Genomic DNA, 18,779 nt, shown 5'->3' with positions numbered 1-18,779 from the left:
TTCCATGAAGCTATTGACCACCTTGTCTCCCAGTGGAATAAATGTATCAACGGTTACGGCGAATACTTTAGAAATAATGTAGAGTTTATTTAATTTTTTCCATCTGTCTCGTTTTCATTTGACTGTCTCTTGCACGTTCTGTCCACTCATTTGCAGTCTGTTTCCGTGGTGATGGAGCATCAGAAATATATCTGATTCTATATTGAAAACCCTTGTCCACCAACGATTCAGTCCAATATTACAAACAAAAACGAGAAAGTTTCAAATTTAGCATTGTTCTGCCGACGATGATAAAAATCTAAATAGACATAGTTTTATACTAGTTTCACTAGTTGCACATTGTGGCGAAATCGGAACATTACCTCGAATTACCATCGTTCCATTTTTATCCAGGAATGTCTTCGATACTCATTTGTCTTGTAACTGTTCGAGCAATTAGCGCCATCTTTTAGCAGGAGTACGTTTTCTGCCACTTTAGGTGCCTCACGTACAACACTGTTCATACGACACCCAGAAAAAGATCTAAGAAATAAGTTTCTTGCATTACATAAGCAATGATTCACAGGTAATTGTATCCCAAAGATAGAGTTTTAGGACAGCATGTCTGGGTTTGTAGCTTATGACTTCCTTGACCAGAGTTCCTTATCTGATACCGATACATTAAATGGCGATCTGCATAATTTCAAAGAGTTTGTATCGTCCTCACCAAAAAAGCCATTGATATGCCTACAGCGAATACTTTTTCCAAGTTTTCTTTGTTCCCTTGATTAGCTACAGTATACAGTTTTGAGTTTCATAAAAATATCATCCGTAACAGACTGAAAGCTATCATTTTCAGTCACATGCTATATTATTTTGCGTCTCTCTCTGCAGGTGCTTTTAATGGACTTACATAGTTCTGAAAGTTTCTTGTGCGGAAGAAAATGTTTTCTCTAGACAACGACACACGCGTTGCATTTTGTACTGGATGAAGAGACAGCGGTGATGTAGAAATAACTCCAGCAGTGCCCCAGAGAAGTGTGTTGGGACCATGTAACGACCTTCCGCTGTTCTTTCTCTAAACATCGTGAACTTTATTTCATCGTCTATTTTACGAAAGGCTGGTTGCGCTTGCTAAACTGCATCATCCGTAAGAGGTGGTCGTAGCCTAAAACAACGAACTTTCAACGATTAATAAAAATTGAACTTTGAGAAGTACTTTTACTTAAAGAAAATTTTTTGACAGAAATTAACCGTGTATAAATTAGTTTAACATTTGTTAAAGTTATTGTTGTTATTCCGGAGCATTTCATGGAATTTTATGGGGGGGGGGTCTTTCTCTCTAGAAATAACATTTACTACTTTATTTCACTCTTACCTTCCTTATAATTTTGATAATCAGATTTTCACAGTAAAACATAGTGCCAGTATTTTCACAGTAACACATAGTGCCACTATTTACATCTCGGTCAGGAACGAGGACTATAACACCACTTTCAAACGCTCTTAAATCTTGACAAGCTGCCATTGCAGCAGCAGTAACTGATCTAACAACTGCGCCAGACATTTCTTGTCTTATATAGGTGTTGCCGAGCGCACCGCCGTATTCTGCTTGTTTACAATCTCTATATTTGAATACACATGAATATTCAGTTTCTTTGGTGTTTCAATGTTTGTATTATCGTTAATTAATTATCAGTTTTAGCAGCAAAGATTTTTAAAAAAAGTTCTCTTACAATCAGCTTGCTATTGATATTGTGTATTAATGGCTGGCCGAAAACATTAAAAGTAACATCATCCTTTTTCAAGGAAATGCTGTTATTTTCAATGAAATATTGTCTAGTTCGATCCGCCCCCCCGTTAAGCGTGGCTGACTGCCGTGCGGAGAATACGCGTTCGATTCCGGATGCTGCCAGGGAATTTTCCTTGATGGCAGAACTGGAGCGGAGTGCACTCAGCCTCGTGAGCCCAACTAAGGAGTCATTCGATGGAGTAGTAGCGGTGCCAAGGTCAAGAAAACTGGCAACGACCTGCAGAGCGCTATACTGAACACACGCCCTTCCATATCGCATCCGATGACGCTATTGGCAGAGGGTGACATGTTGCTCGGTTGGGACCAAGTTGCTTGTCTAGGGCCAGAACACAGAGCTTTTTCTTTCTTATTATGTGAAACAAGTATCTAGTCAGACCTTGACAGGATTTGAAATTGGTGCAAATATTGACAACTTTCTCATAATGTGCAGAAATGTAAAACTGCAAAAAATGCAAAACGGGAATGTTGTAAGAATACAATATCAGTGCATCCCATTTGGAACGTGTCAGTTCATAAAATAGCTGGGTATAACGATTCTTAGGCGTTTGGGATGGAATGATCACAAAGATAGGCTCATTCTCAGATGAAGCTCGTTGTAAACTGCGAAGAACTGCGTCGCTCTACTGAGACTGCTAACACCCCCCTACAACCAGCACCATAACTGAACATCAACAGACAACTCGGACAGTATACACAATCTACAATCACACAGTAAGCAAACATGCATCAGTTATAAAAGCAGCTTGAGTTGCTAGAAGCTTATCAATAAAATACAATTCATCAGATAATTACAGCTTTACAGTATCCGTGCCTGACACAGTCTCACCATGTTCCATCAAAATTCAGTACACGTGCTCGTCAAATTACAGAACCGATAGTGCCTTCGCCGTTTCATCAATCAAAATCTTGGCAACACACTAATGTCACCACAGGTTAAAAGGTCAGCACAGGAAAATGGCACAGTTCACTGTAACGCACTGTCGTGGACTTGTTGTAATGGAAATCTTCCTTTCTTAAACGCCTCCTGGCTCCCAGCTACCGTATCGTCTGGAGGTGCAGAGGCAAAAGATCTGGAGCTCCAGTCACACGATGGAAAAGAGCGTAGGTAACTCCTGTATATAAGAAGGTTAAAGGAACGGACACACAAAATCACAAAAATGGAAATGATCGTATTGCATTGTTGGCTGGGAGGCCCCATTCAGGGGAGTTCGGCCGTTGTATTTCTAGTCTTTTTAGGTGACGCTACATCGATGAGTTGCGAGTCAATGATGATGAAAATGATGATGAAGGACCTACAACACCCAGTCTCCTGCCGGGATCGAACCCAGGCTCTCTGCGTTGTAGGCGATAACGATATCGCTACGCTACAGAGGCGGACAAACCAGTATCCTTAGCATCTCTTGGCTGCAGAATTCTTTAACATATTCTCAGTTGGGATACAATGAATTTCCTTGCGACAGAAAAGCTTCTGTCCACGAATGCTTTAGAAAGCATCGTTCGTGCGAAACTCAGCTTGCTTTTTTCTGCCATGATATTCTGTCTACTATGGATGATGGGTAAGAGGTGGATTCCATATTCGTAGATTTCCGAAAATCATTGGACACGGTGACCCATTGCAGACTGTTAACGAAGGTGTGATCATACGGCATAGGTTCCCAGATATGTGAGTGATAACAAGACTTTTTAAGTAATGGAATCCAGTACGTTTTCATCGATGGCGAGTGTTCGTCACAGACAAGGGTATCGACAGGACTGCCCCGGGAAGTGTGATAGAACCTCTGTCCTTTTCTATATACATAAATGACCTGGCAAACAGGGTGAGTAGCAGTCTGCGCCTCTTTGCTAATGAGCTGTGGTGTATGGGAAGGTGTAGTCACCGGGTGGCTGTAGGAAGATGCAAGACCAAAAAAAATTCTGTTTGATGTGATGAATGGCAGCTAGCTCTAAATGTAGAATAATGAAACTTAATACAGATGAGTAGGAGAAACAAACCCGTAATGTTCGAATACATCATTAGTAGTGTGCTGCTTGATACAGTCATGTCAATTAAATATCTGGGTGTAACGTTTCAAAGCGATATGAAATGGAACGTGGATTGTTGTAGGGAAGGCGAATGGTCGACTTCGGTTCATTGGGAGAATTTTAGGGAAGTGTGGTTTATCTGTAAAGGAGGCAGCATATATAACACGTGTGCAATCCATTCTTGAATACTGTTCGAGTGTTTGGGATCCGCACAAAGTCGGAATGAAGTAAGACATCAAAGCAGTTCAGAGACGGGTTCGAACAACACACAAGTATTGTGGAACTCCTTCGGGAATTCAAATGGTAATCACTGGATGGAAGGCGATGTCTTTGCGAGGAAAGCTTTTGAGAAAATTTAGAGAACCGACACTTTTAAGATTAGATTAGATTAGATTAGATTAATACTAGTTCCATAGATCATGAATACGATATTTCGCAATGATGTGGAACGAGCCAAATTTTCCAATACATGACATAATTAAGTTAATTTAACAACATAATTCAGTTAATATAACAACATTTTTATTTTTTGGTTGATTTTTTTATTTTTTTATATTTTTTGTTTGGTTTTTTTTCTTTTTTTCTTAATTTATATCTAAAATTTTCTCTATGGAGTAGAAGGAGTCGTCATTCAGAAATTCTTTTAATTTCTTCTTAAATACTTGTTGGTTATCTGTCAGACTTTTGATACTATTTGGTAAGTGACCAAAGACTTTAGTGCCAGTATAATTCACCCCTTTCTGTGCCAAAGTTAGATTTAATCTTGAATAGTGAAGATAATCCTTTCTCCTAGTATTGTAGTTATGCACACTGCTATTACTTTTGAATTGGTTTTGGTTCTTAATAACAAATTTCATAAGAGAGTATATATACTGAGAAGCTGTGTGAATATCCCTAGATCCTTAAATAAATGTCTGCAGGATGATCTTGGGTGGACTCCAGCTATTATTCTGATTACACGCTTTTGTGCAATAAATACTTTATTCCTCAGTGATGAATTACCCCAAAATATGATGCCATACGCAAGCAATGAGTGAAAATAGGCGTAGTAAGCTAATTTACTAAGATGTTTATCACCAAAATTTGCAATGACCCTTATTGAATAAGTAGCTGAACTCAAACGTTTCAGCAGGTCATCAATGTGTTTCTTCCAATTTAATCTCTCATCAATGGACACACCTAAAAATGTTGAATATTCTACCTTAGCTATATGCTTCTGATTGTCTATATTTATTAATGGCGTCATACCATTTACTGTACGGAACTGTATGTACTGTGTCTTATCAAAATTCAGTGAGAGTCCGTTTGCAAGGAACCACTTAGTAATTTTCTGAAAGACGTTATTGACAATTTCATCAGTTAATTCTTGTTTGTCAGGTGTGATTACTATACTTGTATCATCAGCAAAGAGAACTAACTTTGCCGCTTCATGAATATAGAATGGCAATTTTACTGTCGCCAACGTACATTTCGAGTAAGGACCGAGAATATAAAATAAGCAAAATTAGGAATCGTACGGAGGCGTATGGATAGTAGTTTTTACCTCGCTCTATTTGAGACTGGAAAACAAAAGGAATTGACTAGTAGTGATACAGCGTACTCTACCACGCACCGCACCGTTGCTTGTGGAGTATGTATATAATTGTCAATGTATTGCCAGTCAAAGTAAACTGAAGACCTGGTCAGGGTGACAGCACGACCATGGTTACGCGTGATAAAGAGGTGGAAGATATCACACAATCTAGTATTCTTATAGGTGGAGTATTGTCACACAAAACGCGTCTATACGACAATGTCCTGTAATCCCAAAAATTAAATACTGATAGCCACTTTCTTTTTGTGCCATATGCGCTCTGAAATGTGAGCGCCTCCACGGAAACTACGCCCAAGACACTTTCTCGGGTGTCCACTTACCCGCACAGGGTCACCAAGGCGCCTCTCGTTCTGTGAGGGTTTCCGTCAGGCGGCGCGACTTACACAGGGTGGAACGTGTGTAATTGCAGTTACTTACTTTTTTGTGTCGTACCTTAACATGTACACACGTCAGTGTAATGGTTGTTTTTTTCTACGCGTCGGACAGCCTTCCCACAAACACGTATGAACTTTACTATCTCACGTTTTCTGCCCTGACGTACTGCACCGTGAAGTGGCCTACGCCTGTCAATATGACTTACTGTTTTGCGTCTACACTGCGACACCTGATCTGCTACCCATGGGAAAATAAACATTAATGGTTTGCTCTTTCCACATGTATTTGGAGATACTAACCAACCCAAGAACATACGACTTGTAATGGCAACAATTTTTAGTCTGCACATGGCGTAAACACTGATGTATTGTTGTTCAGTACACCGTCCTCAGTCACCAACAGATATAACTGCACTTCGACCCATTACACCTTACACTAGATCATCCCTTACTGAAGTCGATGTTCGACTGCGGCTGGTCATAAACTTACAAAAATATTGCCTCACAAACAGCACACACACACACACACACACACACACACACACACGCACATGCACACACACACACACACACACACACACAATCCCTGTACATACGATTTGTGCAGTCCACGGACACAGTCGTGCACTGGGAGAAAGACACAGTGGCTAACCACCAGCAGGTAGCTTCACCAGTTGCATAACTAAACAGTGTCCAGTACAGTGTACAATTGGAACAGAAACTAATTATTTATAGAAAAAAAGGAAAATATGGCAAAAGCCATCCTTGAGGAAATCACTTTGGGTTCAGGAGAAATGTGTGGACATGCGGCGCAATACTGAGACTTATCCTGGAAGAAAATCATACCTAAGTTTATATCATCTGCAGATTTTAGAGAATGCGAATAATTATAGGCCTATTTCGCTTACGTCAATCTGTTGTAGAATAATGGAACATGTTTTATGTTCTCGTATTATGACGTTCTTAGATAATACAAATCTCCTTCATCATAACCAACATGGATTCCGCAAACAGAGATCATGTGAAACTCAGCTCGCCCTATTTGTCCAAGAAATTCACAGTGCCGTAGACACTGGCGAGCAGATTGATGCCGTATTCCTGGACTTCAGGAAGGCATTTGATACGGTTCCGCACTTACGTTTAGTGAAAAAAATACGAGCTTACGGAATATCGGACCAGGTTTGTGATTGGATTCAGGATTTCCTAGAAGAAAGAACACAACATGTCATTCTTAACGGTTCAAAATCTGCAGATGTAGAGGTAATTTCGGGAGTACCGCAAGGAAGCGTGATAGGACCTTTATTGTTTACAATATACATAAATGACTTAGTTGACAACATCGGTAGCTCCGTGAGGCTAATTGCAGATGACACGGTTGTCTACAAGAAAGTAGCAACATCAGAAGACTCGTACGTACTCCAGGAAGACCTGCAGAGGATTAATGAATGGTGCGACAGCTGGCAGCTTTCCCTAAACGTAGATAAATGTAATATAATGCGCATACATAGGGGCAGAAATCCATTCCAGTACGATTATGCCATAGGTGGTAAATCATTGGAAGCGGTAACGACCGTAAAATACTTAGGAGTTACTATCCGGAGCGATCTGAAGTGGAATGATCACATAAAACAAATAGTGGGAAAAGCAGGCGCCAGGTTGAGATTCATAGGAAGAATTCTAAGAAAATGTGACTCATCGACGAAAGAAGTAGCTTACAAAACGCTTGTTCGTCCGATTCTTGAGTATTGCTCATCAGTATGGGACCCTTACCAGGTTGGATTAATAGAAGAGATAGACATGATCCAGCGAAAAGCAGCGCGATTCGTCATGGGGACATTTAGTCAGCGCGAGAGCGTTACGGAGATGCTGAACAAGCTCCAATGGCGGACACTTCAAGAAAGGCGTTACGCAATACGGAGAGGTTTATTATCGAAATTACGAGAGAGCACATTCCGGGAAGAGATGGGCAACATATTACTACCGCCCACATATATCTCGCGTAATGATCACAACGAAAAGATCCGAGAAATTAGAGCAAATACGGAGACTTACAAGCAGTCGTTCTTCCCACGCACAATTCGTGAATGGAACAGGGAAGGGGGGATCAGATAGTGGTACAATAAGTACCCTCCGCCACACACCGTAAGGTGGCTCGCGGAGTATAGATGTAGATGTAGATGTAGATGTTGACTGGACAACACTCTTTGAAATTTTGAAGGGAGCATGGATAAAATACAGGGAGTGAAATGTTGTTTACAACTTTTAGGATGGAAAGCAGTAGTTTAAAAGGAAGTGAGGCACGGTTTCAGCCAATTTCAAATGTTATTCACCCTGTACAATGAACAAGCAATAAAAAAAAGAAAAATTAGGTGAAGGAATCAGTGTTCAAGAAGAAGAAATAAAAGGTTAGAGGTTCGATAATGATATTTCAATGCTGACAGAGATAGCAAACGACTTGGCAGAACAGTCGAGCGGAGTGGACAGTGTCTTGAAAAAAAGAGTATAAGAATATCATCAAGAAAATGGCTGGGGCTGGGTTGTTCGAGGAAAGAGACCAAACTGCGAGGTCATCAGTCTCATCGGATTAGGGAAGGATGTCGGCCGTGCCCTTTCAAAGGAAATATCTCGGAATTTGCCTGGAGCGATTTAGAAAAATCACGGAAAACCTAAATCAGGATGGCCGGATGTGGGATTGAACCGCCGTTTTCCCGAAGGCGAGTCCAGTGTCTAGCCACTGTGCCACGTCGCTCGGTCATCAAGAAAACCAAAACGTGGGTAATCAGATTTTGTCGAATTAAGCAAAGAGTTGCTGAGGGAATTAGATCAGGAAATGACACACTAAAGGTAGCAGAAGAGTTTTGCTATTTGGGCAGCAAAATAAATGACGATGGTCGAAGTAGAAACGATATAAAATGCAGACTGGCTGTATGAAACTAAGCATTTCTGAAAAACAGGTATTTATTAACATGTAATGTAAATGTAAATTTTACTAAATCGTTTGAGTATTTATTTCTGTGGAGTAAAATCTTATATGGAAGTGAAACGTGGACGATTAACATTTCACACACGAAGAGACTATAGGCTACCGAAGTGTTGTATCATAGAAGAATGCTGAAGATATGACTGGTAGATAGAATAACAAATGAGGATGTACCGAATCGAAATGAGAATTTAATGGCACAATTTGATTAAAAGATGGGCTCGACTAATAGGCCACATACTGCGGCATCAAGGAATTGTCTGTTTGGTAATATAGGGAAATGTGGGCTAATAACTGCAGAAGGAGACCAAGCCTTGAACACATTAAGCAGATCCAAAAGGGTGCAGGTTGCGACAGTGATGCAGGGATTAAAAGACTTGCACAGGATGGACTAATATAGAGAGGTACGTCAAACCAGTTATAGGAATGAACACGATAACAAAGACAACGGATACCTAAGGACAGAAAAACTAATAAAGGACAAAGAGTCAGGAGGCATAGCTTCCATCTACAGCCAAGGAATCATATCTCGCGTCACCTGCAGTAGTAGTAGTAACAGTATTAGTATTTGTAGTAGATGATCCAGATATTCTCATGTGGATGTTATTGACTGATCTGTAATAGGATACCTGACTGGATTTCATAACTTGTCATCACTGTATTATAGGGGTGCCTACTGGTCAATATTGTGTATCGGTTTTTTTTGTACAACCTACCCCGTCTTTTTTTTTTTTTGGATGTGCGCTTGCTTCATATAGTTTACTACGCAACCACTTCATAATTATGTTAGATTTATTAAAGAAAATCTTTATGGTAAATGAAGCGTCATGGAGGTTCTCAAGTAACTTTAGTGGCAGACGCTGCAAAAGAGGTATTCTCCAATGCGGTGCTTACGTACCTTCAAGAATCAGCCAGAACATTGCTTCCTCCTATGTATATCTCGATAAAAGTGCATGAACGTAAAATTAGAGAGGTTCGATGCCACACTGAGACAGTCGCACACTAAGTATCCTTCGATATAATTTCTTGGTCCCCTAGAGCATCTGTCCTCAGTCGCATTGAGCACATACAGCGAGACGTGTATTCTTGCACCCAGCAGCAACCCACCTCCGTGGTTATTGAGCGATATTTGAGTGGTTATAGATTGGGTTTGATAGTAAATTTGTTGGTATCTTGGTGAACACATGTCACCTCTTATCATCATCGCTAAATCGAAAAGGTCTGCTACACACTGCTTCGTAAGAGTCTCAAAAGTCTCCTTTTTAAAATAATTTACAAGTACATTTGCTAACAGTCAGGTCAGGCATAGGTGTACCAAAGAAATAAGGCTCTTTCGTTACTGTAAGCAACTTCTTTGAGGTGACGTACATTTCACTAGGAGCGTCATTTATTGTAGTTGCTCTTGCTAACGTTCTTTCCATATGCAGATGCTGTTCAAATGGCTCTAAACGCTATGGGACTTAACATCTGAGGTCATCAGTCCCCTAGACTTAGAATTACTTAAACCTAACTAACCTAAGGACATCACACACATCCGTGCCCAAGGCAGGATTCGAACCTGCGACCATAGCAGCAGCGCAGTTCTGGAATGAAGCGCCTAGAACCACTCGGCCACAGCGGCCGGCGCAGATGTTGTATTTTGATTCGCGCCTCTTTAGTGCGATTTTCTACCGCAGCTACATGACAAATAGGCGCGAACTGATATCTACTGTGACACAGTTCCTTATCAGGGCAATGGCCTGCGTGGAAAAAGCAGCTGCCAGCTGTTCGCTACGCGTCAGGGCTTATCTCTGCGGAGGCCTGCGATACACCACAAGCCTGAGAGCATTTCGTATCACGACGCAAACATTACGTAACAGATCGTCAGGCTTATACTTTCTACACCACTGTTTGTGGGAGTTGCATGAAGAAGGAGAAATACGATTACAGTTTATTCCACAGATTAGGGACATACCAACACACAACCGATTAGAATTGCAGAACTGCAGTGTAACCACGTTGCGAAGCCACCATATTCTGCAGAGCCTCTATATATGGCATTGAATGAAAGAGGGCCTGGACATGCAGATGGAGAATGCACTCAAACCCATTTTATAAGCACGCCCACAATGCATCGACAGTGTTCGGTGGAAGACCAGACTGAACAAAATGCTGACGTAGCCCAGAGGTGTTCGATGTGCAACATCTTAGATGAACGTTCAGTCCAGAGAGGCAGTAGTAAAGACGCAACTGGTTTGCTGTCGTGGGCTGCTGTGTAGAGAGAAACTACCCAAGAGAAAAACGTTAGGCAACTTTGCAATGCGCATCGGTTTTGTGGCAGGTTTTCTTTCGAGATGGCGCTTTCTGTAAATAGTGTACAACCGCATCGCTCCCTCCTTCGAATAAGGCTTGTCTATTCCCCGTCGCTTGTGGCTGGGCATTGTTTTGCTGAAAAATAGCATGTGGAGCGGCAGTGGCTTGGGTTGTGTAACCTTCCTAGTGTATCTTTTGTGGCTAAAATTGCCCTCAGTATGAGAGAAGAGATTGCAAGCCACAGCCAATGAGGCTACTAACCGGAACACTTCACGTTTGTTCGCTACGGGACTCAACAAGGAAGTCCTCCAGGTTGAATTCACCACTATAGCATCCAATAGGTACGCGACGACCGCTGTAGGACGAGTTGGACTCATCCGAAGGTACTATATTTCTTCACTCAGCTCGCTAGTTCAAAAATGGTTCAAATGGCTCTGAGCACTATGGGACAACATCTGAAGTCATCAGTCCCCTAGAACTTAGAACTACTTAAACCTAACTAACCTAAGGACATCACACACAGCCAAGCCCGAGGCAGGATTCGAACCTGCGACCGTAGCGGTCTCGGGGTTCCGAATTGAAGCGCCTAGAACCGCACGGCCACCGCGGCCCGGCAGCTCTCCAGTGACGGCCTCCGTGTGCCCGATACAGCCTGAGGCGTTGGTGGTTTTTGGTCAACAGAAGCCGATGCATTGCCTTGCACTATACCAGTCGCGCCCTCAGTACATGGCATGAACCAACGATGAAGACATGTCTACTGCTGATGCAGTGCTAGATCTTCGAGCCGACACTGCGGACGAAGCTGTTCTGCTGGTTACAGTCATGCAGACAAGATGGCGGCATCCCGCACTGTGATCGCAATGTGTGGGCCAATACATGCTACCTGCTGCGTACGACCTACTTCACTCCACTATTTCCTGTCTAGCATCGCAGTCGTAGCAGCGTGCCCCACGCGAGCTGCAAAGTGGTAGTTTGAGGATACCATTATCCGGAGACAAATCATAAATTAAAAATTTGTCTACGTAACGAGCTGCAGCAGTACGATATTTATAGCCACGCATTTTTATTTGCCATCGGGTGCATGTATCACGTTTATTATTGACCTGATGCAGTTATTTCAGGCATCACCAACTGGACGATTCCATGCGTTTCGCTATTTGCCTTTGTTACATTTGGTATACGTAACTGTATTCTACGAAAAATAAGCATTTTTAAACCAACGGATCTTATAATTTTTCTTAGAGTTGATAATGGTTGAAATAACCGAAACAGGTCAAGAATAAATTTAATATATTCATCCGCTGGCAAGTAAAAATGCTTTTCTACGCAAGTCATTCTGTCCTGTCCAAAATCCCAGACTCCAATATTACCTTGATGTCAACGACACTTATCGGTACTCATTCGCACGTTTCTACATCGTTTGAAGGTTCTGCACCGAGTGAGCGTGGAGTGGTACTAACCTGTATGGTCATACAAAAGAGGACGCTGTTGGGGCGACGTACAAGCCATTCCCCTGCAGCCTCAATGACTAATTATGAACCTGCTCATCCTTAGATTTTGGAGTGATTCCTCCTGGATATTGTAACTTCTACAAATAGTAGTGTGTATCTCCGCATGCCACTGAACGGTAGATGGCCAGGGGTGGGCAGGATGGTGGTTAATTGTACTGATATTACTGATTTTCTTTGCTATCTCATTATAGTGAGCAAGGGAAAACAAAACTTTAGTCCCGAACGTCCCTTAATCTCTCGCAATTTCATTATAAGGTTTGTCATACTGTGTTTCACAGCTACAAATTTATAAAAAGACGATTCCATTTTCCACTCTGGCTGTGCTATGATTGCAGACATATATGTCACAGCAAGGAGGAACCCGCTAGGGTAGCCAAGCGCGCTAACGCGCTGCTTCCTGGACTCGGGTAGGCGCACCGGCCCCGGATCGAATCCGCCCTGCGGATTAACGACGAGGGCCGGTGTCCCGGCCAGCCTGGATGTGGTTTTAGGCAGTTTTCCACATCCCGCTGGGTGAATACCGGGCTGGTCCCCACGTTCCGCCTCAGTTAGACGCGTCGCAGACATTTGAAACACATTCGCGCTCTTTCACGATTTACACTCGACACAGGCAGCTGGAGTACACTAATTCCGTCTGTGGGGTACGGGGTGGCGGCAGGAAGGGCATCCGGCCACCCCTTAAACTTAAGATGCCAAATCCGATTAACCATGGCCAACCCTGCATAGCCGCAGGACAAGGCGCAAAGAGGAAAACCAAACTGTTATTTATTCTCTTGACTCCTACGAGCGATATACGTCGCACGATCTTCTCGAATACAGGTTCTCTAATTTTATCCATTAAGGTGTCAACAGAACTACATCGTCTTTCTTTCTTCCAAGATACATCTTTCGACATTCATTATTTTAACTGATAGTTCAACAAGAATTGGACAAAATTCACTCCAAGGAAAGAAAGAAAAGGACAGAAGAAAACGACGCACCACGAAGGAATTACTAGAATGGACCGAAATCGGTGGATGTGATGTACCTCTATAGACAGACACATGATTACAGTTTCAGAATAATTGCACCATTTATTCAAGAGACAGAGATTCACAAACTGAACAGATCAATAAAGCGTTGGTTCACCTGTGGCCATTATGCAAGCAGTTATTCGGCTTGCCATTGCCTGACAGTGCGAAATTCTCTCCAATTTCTGCGTTAGATTGTCACAATCCCGAGCTAGCTGGAGAACCTGCCCCTAATGCTCCAAACGTTCTCAATTCGGGAGAGATCCGGCGACTTCGCTGGCCAAGTTAGGGTTTGGCAAGCACGACGGCAAGCAATAGAAACTCGCGCTGTTTGTGGGTGGGCACCGACCTGTTGAAATTTAAGCCCAAGATCGCTTGCCGTGAAGGGAAACAAAACGGGGCGTAGAACAACGCCGACGTACCGTTGTGCTGTATGAGTGCCGCGGATGTCAATAACCGGGAACCTTTAAACTTGTGAGATTCGCCTGTAAGAGAAGTTTAATAGATTCGTTTGGTACTCATTTGGGGGACATCGCACTTTTAATTGTTTAACGTGATTTACCACTGCCGGCCGCTGTTGACGAGCGGTTCTAGGCGCTTCAGTATGGAAACACGCGACCGCTACGGTCGAAGGTTTGAATCCTACCTCGGGCATGAATGTGTGTGATGTCCTTAGGTTAGTTAGATTTAACTAGTTCTAAGTTCTAGGGGACTGATGACCTCAGATGTTAAGTCCCAAAGTGCTCAGAGGCATTTGAACCATTTTTTTTTATTTACCACTATAAGCACCATACAGATAACGTGCCTAAATAATTTTGCAGTTCGTTTTGATCTTGTAATGACTCTACTAGACGCAATCTAAAAGGGCTACTCAGATAAATTCGAGATATCAGTTCGGGTTGACCACGTAACTTAATGTCGACTTCTATGAACTGTGACATTTCTGCCAGGATATAATCAACCGATTCTCATGACTGAAACGATACTCCGTAGGCACGTAATTTTATTGGAAGCCACTCGTGGAAATTTAGAAATACGGGATCGACTTCAGATCCCTTGTCGATAGCACTAATTACTTCGTATGAATACAAAGTCATTGCCTTTCACAAGAACGATATTTTCTGCGCCCGTGCTGGTTATGTGAAAACAGATCGTTTATTGCAAGCTGCTTCATAATGTGCAACACAGTATACGTTCTGAAATCCTTCTGCAAATCGATGTCAGTAACATGGGCAGTCAGCAGTTTACAAAGTAGGTTAGCTGTTCGATACTTCTGCTGTTTAAGGCTACCGAAACAAATATGTTAGTGGTATGATGCAGGGCTAAAGTTTTTCCCGCGTTTCCCATCCGTAGACCCAGATGCGGCTGTTGAGCGTGGTGCTCGTCGTGGCTGCGTCACTGGCGTGCCTGCCACAGGCACGGGAGAGCGCCCGCGTGCTGTCCGTGTTCCCGGTGCCGATGCGCAGCCACTGGATCGTCTGCCGCAGCCTTCTGGAGGCGCTGCACGACAGAGGCCACCAGCTCACCGTGCTGACGCCCTACCCCACCGGCAGGCCGCGACACAACTGGACGGAGCTCATCGTCCCAGACACCATGCACCTACTCGGTGGTGAGTACACACCCAGACCAGAACGTTCTCCGACATACACGTGGTTCACCAAAACTACTACTTTATTAAGAATTTTAAAGCTTTCTAAATTTCAGTTTTAAAACAGCTAAAATTTCCAGCAGCTGCAAGTAATTGTTTCGTGATAAACCAAGTGACACAATTTTACAGGTCTCACACAGATGAATTTAAAGTAGACTGAGGCGCCGATAAGAATTTGGATCGAGGAGGGAGGCGTGCCGTGGTAATACGAGCAGTTGAGCGAACCGCTGTGCTAAGGTGTCTTAGTGGCTAATGCTCCTATATCGTAAGCAGGAGACCCAGGTTCAATTCCCAGCCTTGGTACAAAATTTTCATTTTAGTGGCTAACGTACCTGCCTAGTAAACAGGACACCCAGGTTCAATGATCGGCCTTGGTACAAATTTTCATTTACCGTATCGTACCTGCCTAGTAAACAGGAGACCTAGGCTCAATGACCGGCCTTGGTACAAATTTTCATTCGCCGCTTTCTATATGAATGAAAATTTCTAACAAGGCTGGGAATTGAACCTCGGTCTCCTGTTTACTAGGTAGGTAAGTTAGTCACGAAGCCATCTTATATATATATATATATATATATATATATATATATATATATATATATATATATATATATATATATATATATATATGCGGCGAATGAAAATTTGTACCAAGGCCGGTCATTGAACCTGGGTCTCCTGTTTACTAGGCAGGTAGGTTAGCCACTAAGCCACCTTATATATATACCGGGTGGTCAAAAAGTCAGTATAAATTTGAAAAATTTAATAAACCACGGAATAATGTAGATAGAAAGTTAAAAATTGACACACATGCTTGGAATGAGATGGGGTTTTATTAGAACAAAAAAAAAACAGCGTTTACAAAATGTCCGACAGATGGCGCTGGACAGCAAAACGTCAGTGACTGAGCATGACAATCGTGTATAAAAGGAGCTGTAATGAGAGAGAGAGAATCAGATGCGCCGTCAGTCGCAGCATGTCGACATTACCTGAAAAGGCGCTTTTAGTGAAGCTGTATTATCAGAATGGGGAATGTGCTAGTTCAGCGTTCCGATCCTATCGCCATAGGAAGTGGATTAGAACGGGTAAAGGTCCGTTGACATATGCAGCTGTGGCGAGAATGATTTAGAAGTTCTAAGCCACGGGTTGTTTAGACGATAGACCCCGTAGTGGCCGACCGAGCACAAGGCGTAATGCTGCTGAGACAGTTCAGGAAGAAATGGAGACTGTAGGGGGTTCGTCTATGCACGGGGAAGTCAGCGCTCGTGCAGTCGCACTTCGCACCGGCATTCCATACACTACTGTTTGGTTGGCACTGAGGCGTACCCTCCGATGATATCCGTACAAAATCCATCGGCATCATGAACTGTTAGCTGGCGATGTAGTGAAGCGGAGGGCATTTGCGGTGTGGGCGTTTCAAAAGATGGCAGAAGATGACGATTGGTTGAGTAACGTGTTGTGCACAGACGAAGCTCATTTCACGCTCCGAGGGTCTGTCAACGCCCACAACTGCAGAATTTGGGCTACCGAAAATCCTATAACAGTCGTGGAAACTCCATTGCACGACGAGAAAGTCACGGTATGGGTTGGATTTACCACATCTACCGTTATCGGGCCTTTTTTCTTCGAGGAAATGCGTGATTCTGGCTTTGTAACTGCTACCGTGACGGGTGAGAGGTACGCCGATATGTTACGGAATCTCATCGTCCCCAGCCAGGCTGATAAAAACCTGCTGGAACGTACGATGTTTATGCAGGATGGCGCTCCACCCCGTATTGCTAGACGCGTGAAAGATCTCTTGAACGCGTCGTTCGGGAATGATCGAGTGCTCGGCCGCCACTTTCGTCATGCTTGGCGTCCCAGGTCCGCAGACCTCAGTCCGTGTGATTATTGGCTTTGGGGTTACCTGAAGTGGCAAGTGTTTCGTGATCGACCGACATCTCTAGGGATGCTGAAGGAAAACATCCGACGCCAATGCCTCACCACATACTTTACAGTGCTGTTCACAACATTATTCCTCGACTACAGATATTGTTGAGGAATGATGGTGGACATATTGAGCATTTCCTGTAAAGAACATCATCTTTGCTTTGTCTTACTTTGTTATGCTAATTATTGCTATTCTGATCAGATGAAGCGGCATCTGTCGGACATTTTTTTTGAACTTTTGTATTTTTTTGGTTCTAATAAAACCCCATGTCCTTCCAAGCATGTGTGTCAATTTATACCTTTCTATCTACATTATTCCGTGATTTATTCAGTTTTCAAATTTATATTGACTTTTTGATCACCCGGCGAATGAAAATTTGTACCAAGGCCGAGAATTGAAACTGGGTCTCCTGATTACTGGGCAGGTACGTTAGCCACTAAGCCACCCTGGTGCAGCGGTTCACACACAACTACGTTGATTACACTGGCGCGTCTCCCTCCTCGCTCTAAATTCTCACTAGCGCCTCAGTCTACTTTAAATTCATCTGTATGAGACCTGTAAAGTCTCTGAAACTCTGTCATTTCATTTATCACATAAAAGCTTTCTAAACAGGACAAACGTTATTAACATTCTACATCTTTATTCTTCATATCTACATATTTATGTCTGAACATAGGCACCCCGGTGACGAACACGTTTCCCTCAATGAGAGACCAGTTTGTTGTTACCGTCACTGTATAATGTTAGACTTTGTAGAAGGAATCACAACCTCGCCTACGCTTGCACCGCTTCGTGGCTATTAAAGTCCTCGGAAGTGTTCTTTAAGTTCTGGAAACAGATGAAATTAGGGTGGGGCCAAATCTTAACTATATGGTCGATGGCCGACGACACCAAACACGAGGCGTCGGGTAGCTGCAGATGTCGCTCGTGTGTGGTCTGCCATCGTCATGCAGAAGGAGAGGGTGCCCCGCGTGCGGCCGAACTCTTCGAATTCGAATGTCGATTAGAACATGCTGTTTCTCACGCACTGACGTAGTTACGTTACACACCAACGTGTTAAACGCTGCAATGTGGAGCTATCTAGAGGCAGAGGGCTGTAAAAATGTAGACATGAAGAATAGGGATGCAGAGTGTTAATGACGTCAGTTTTATTTAAAAACCTTTAAGAGTTCTCACATGAAAAATTCAGAAGCATTACTTTTCAGCACGCTCTCACATGTTGTTTCGACGATGACATGCAACCAAGACAGATCAGGTGTATGTGACAGTTCAACATGGAATTAAAAATGGCTATAAAGTTGAAGTCATGGTTGGTTGGTTTAAAAGAGGGCGAAAGGATCATCCGCACCTTGTTCCGAATAAAACAATGCGACAAGGATGACAATAAAACAAGCGAGACTGACAACGAAAGCGTCGGCTAAAGTGGCCGAGCGGTTCTAGGCGCTTCAATCTGGAGCCGCGCGACCGCTACGGTCGCAGGTTCGAATCCTGCCTCGGGCATGAATGTGTGTGATGTCCTTAGGTTAGTTAGGTTTAAGTAGTTCTAAGTTCTGATGGACTGATGACCTCAGATGTTAAGTCCCATAGTGCTCAGAGCCATTTGAACCATTTGAACTGACAATAAAA

At 42.9% G+C, this 18,779-nt stretch overlaps 1 protein-coding gene across 1 annotated transcript in view; it reads left to right on the top strand.

Annotated features, from left to right (window-relative positions):
* Nucleotides 1-18,779, top strand: part of LOC126204069 (UDP-glycosyltransferase UGT5-like) — a 251,477-nt gene that overhangs the window by 197,007 nt on the left and 35,691 nt on the right. The window contains exon 2 of the mRNA XM_049938490.1: nucleotides 14,929-15,184. Coding sequence (XP_049794447.1) covers nucleotides 14,935-15,184 — 250 coding nt within the window. The 5' untranslated portion in view covers nucleotides 14,929-14,934. The remainder of the gene's footprint in view (nucleotides 1-14,928; nucleotides 15,185-18,779) is intronic.

This window comes from Schistocerca nitens, chromosome 9 (genome assembly GCF_023898315.1).
Source record: "Schistocerca nitens isolate TAMUIC-IGC-003100 chromosome 9, iqSchNite1.1, whole genome shotgun sequence".
NCBI classification, from domain to species: domain Eukaryota; kingdom Metazoa; phylum Arthropoda; class Insecta; order Orthoptera; family Acrididae; genus Schistocerca; species Schistocerca nitens.
The sequence above is the reverse complement of the archived record's forward strand: the minus strand, read 5'-3'. Positions and strand labels throughout refer to the sequence as shown.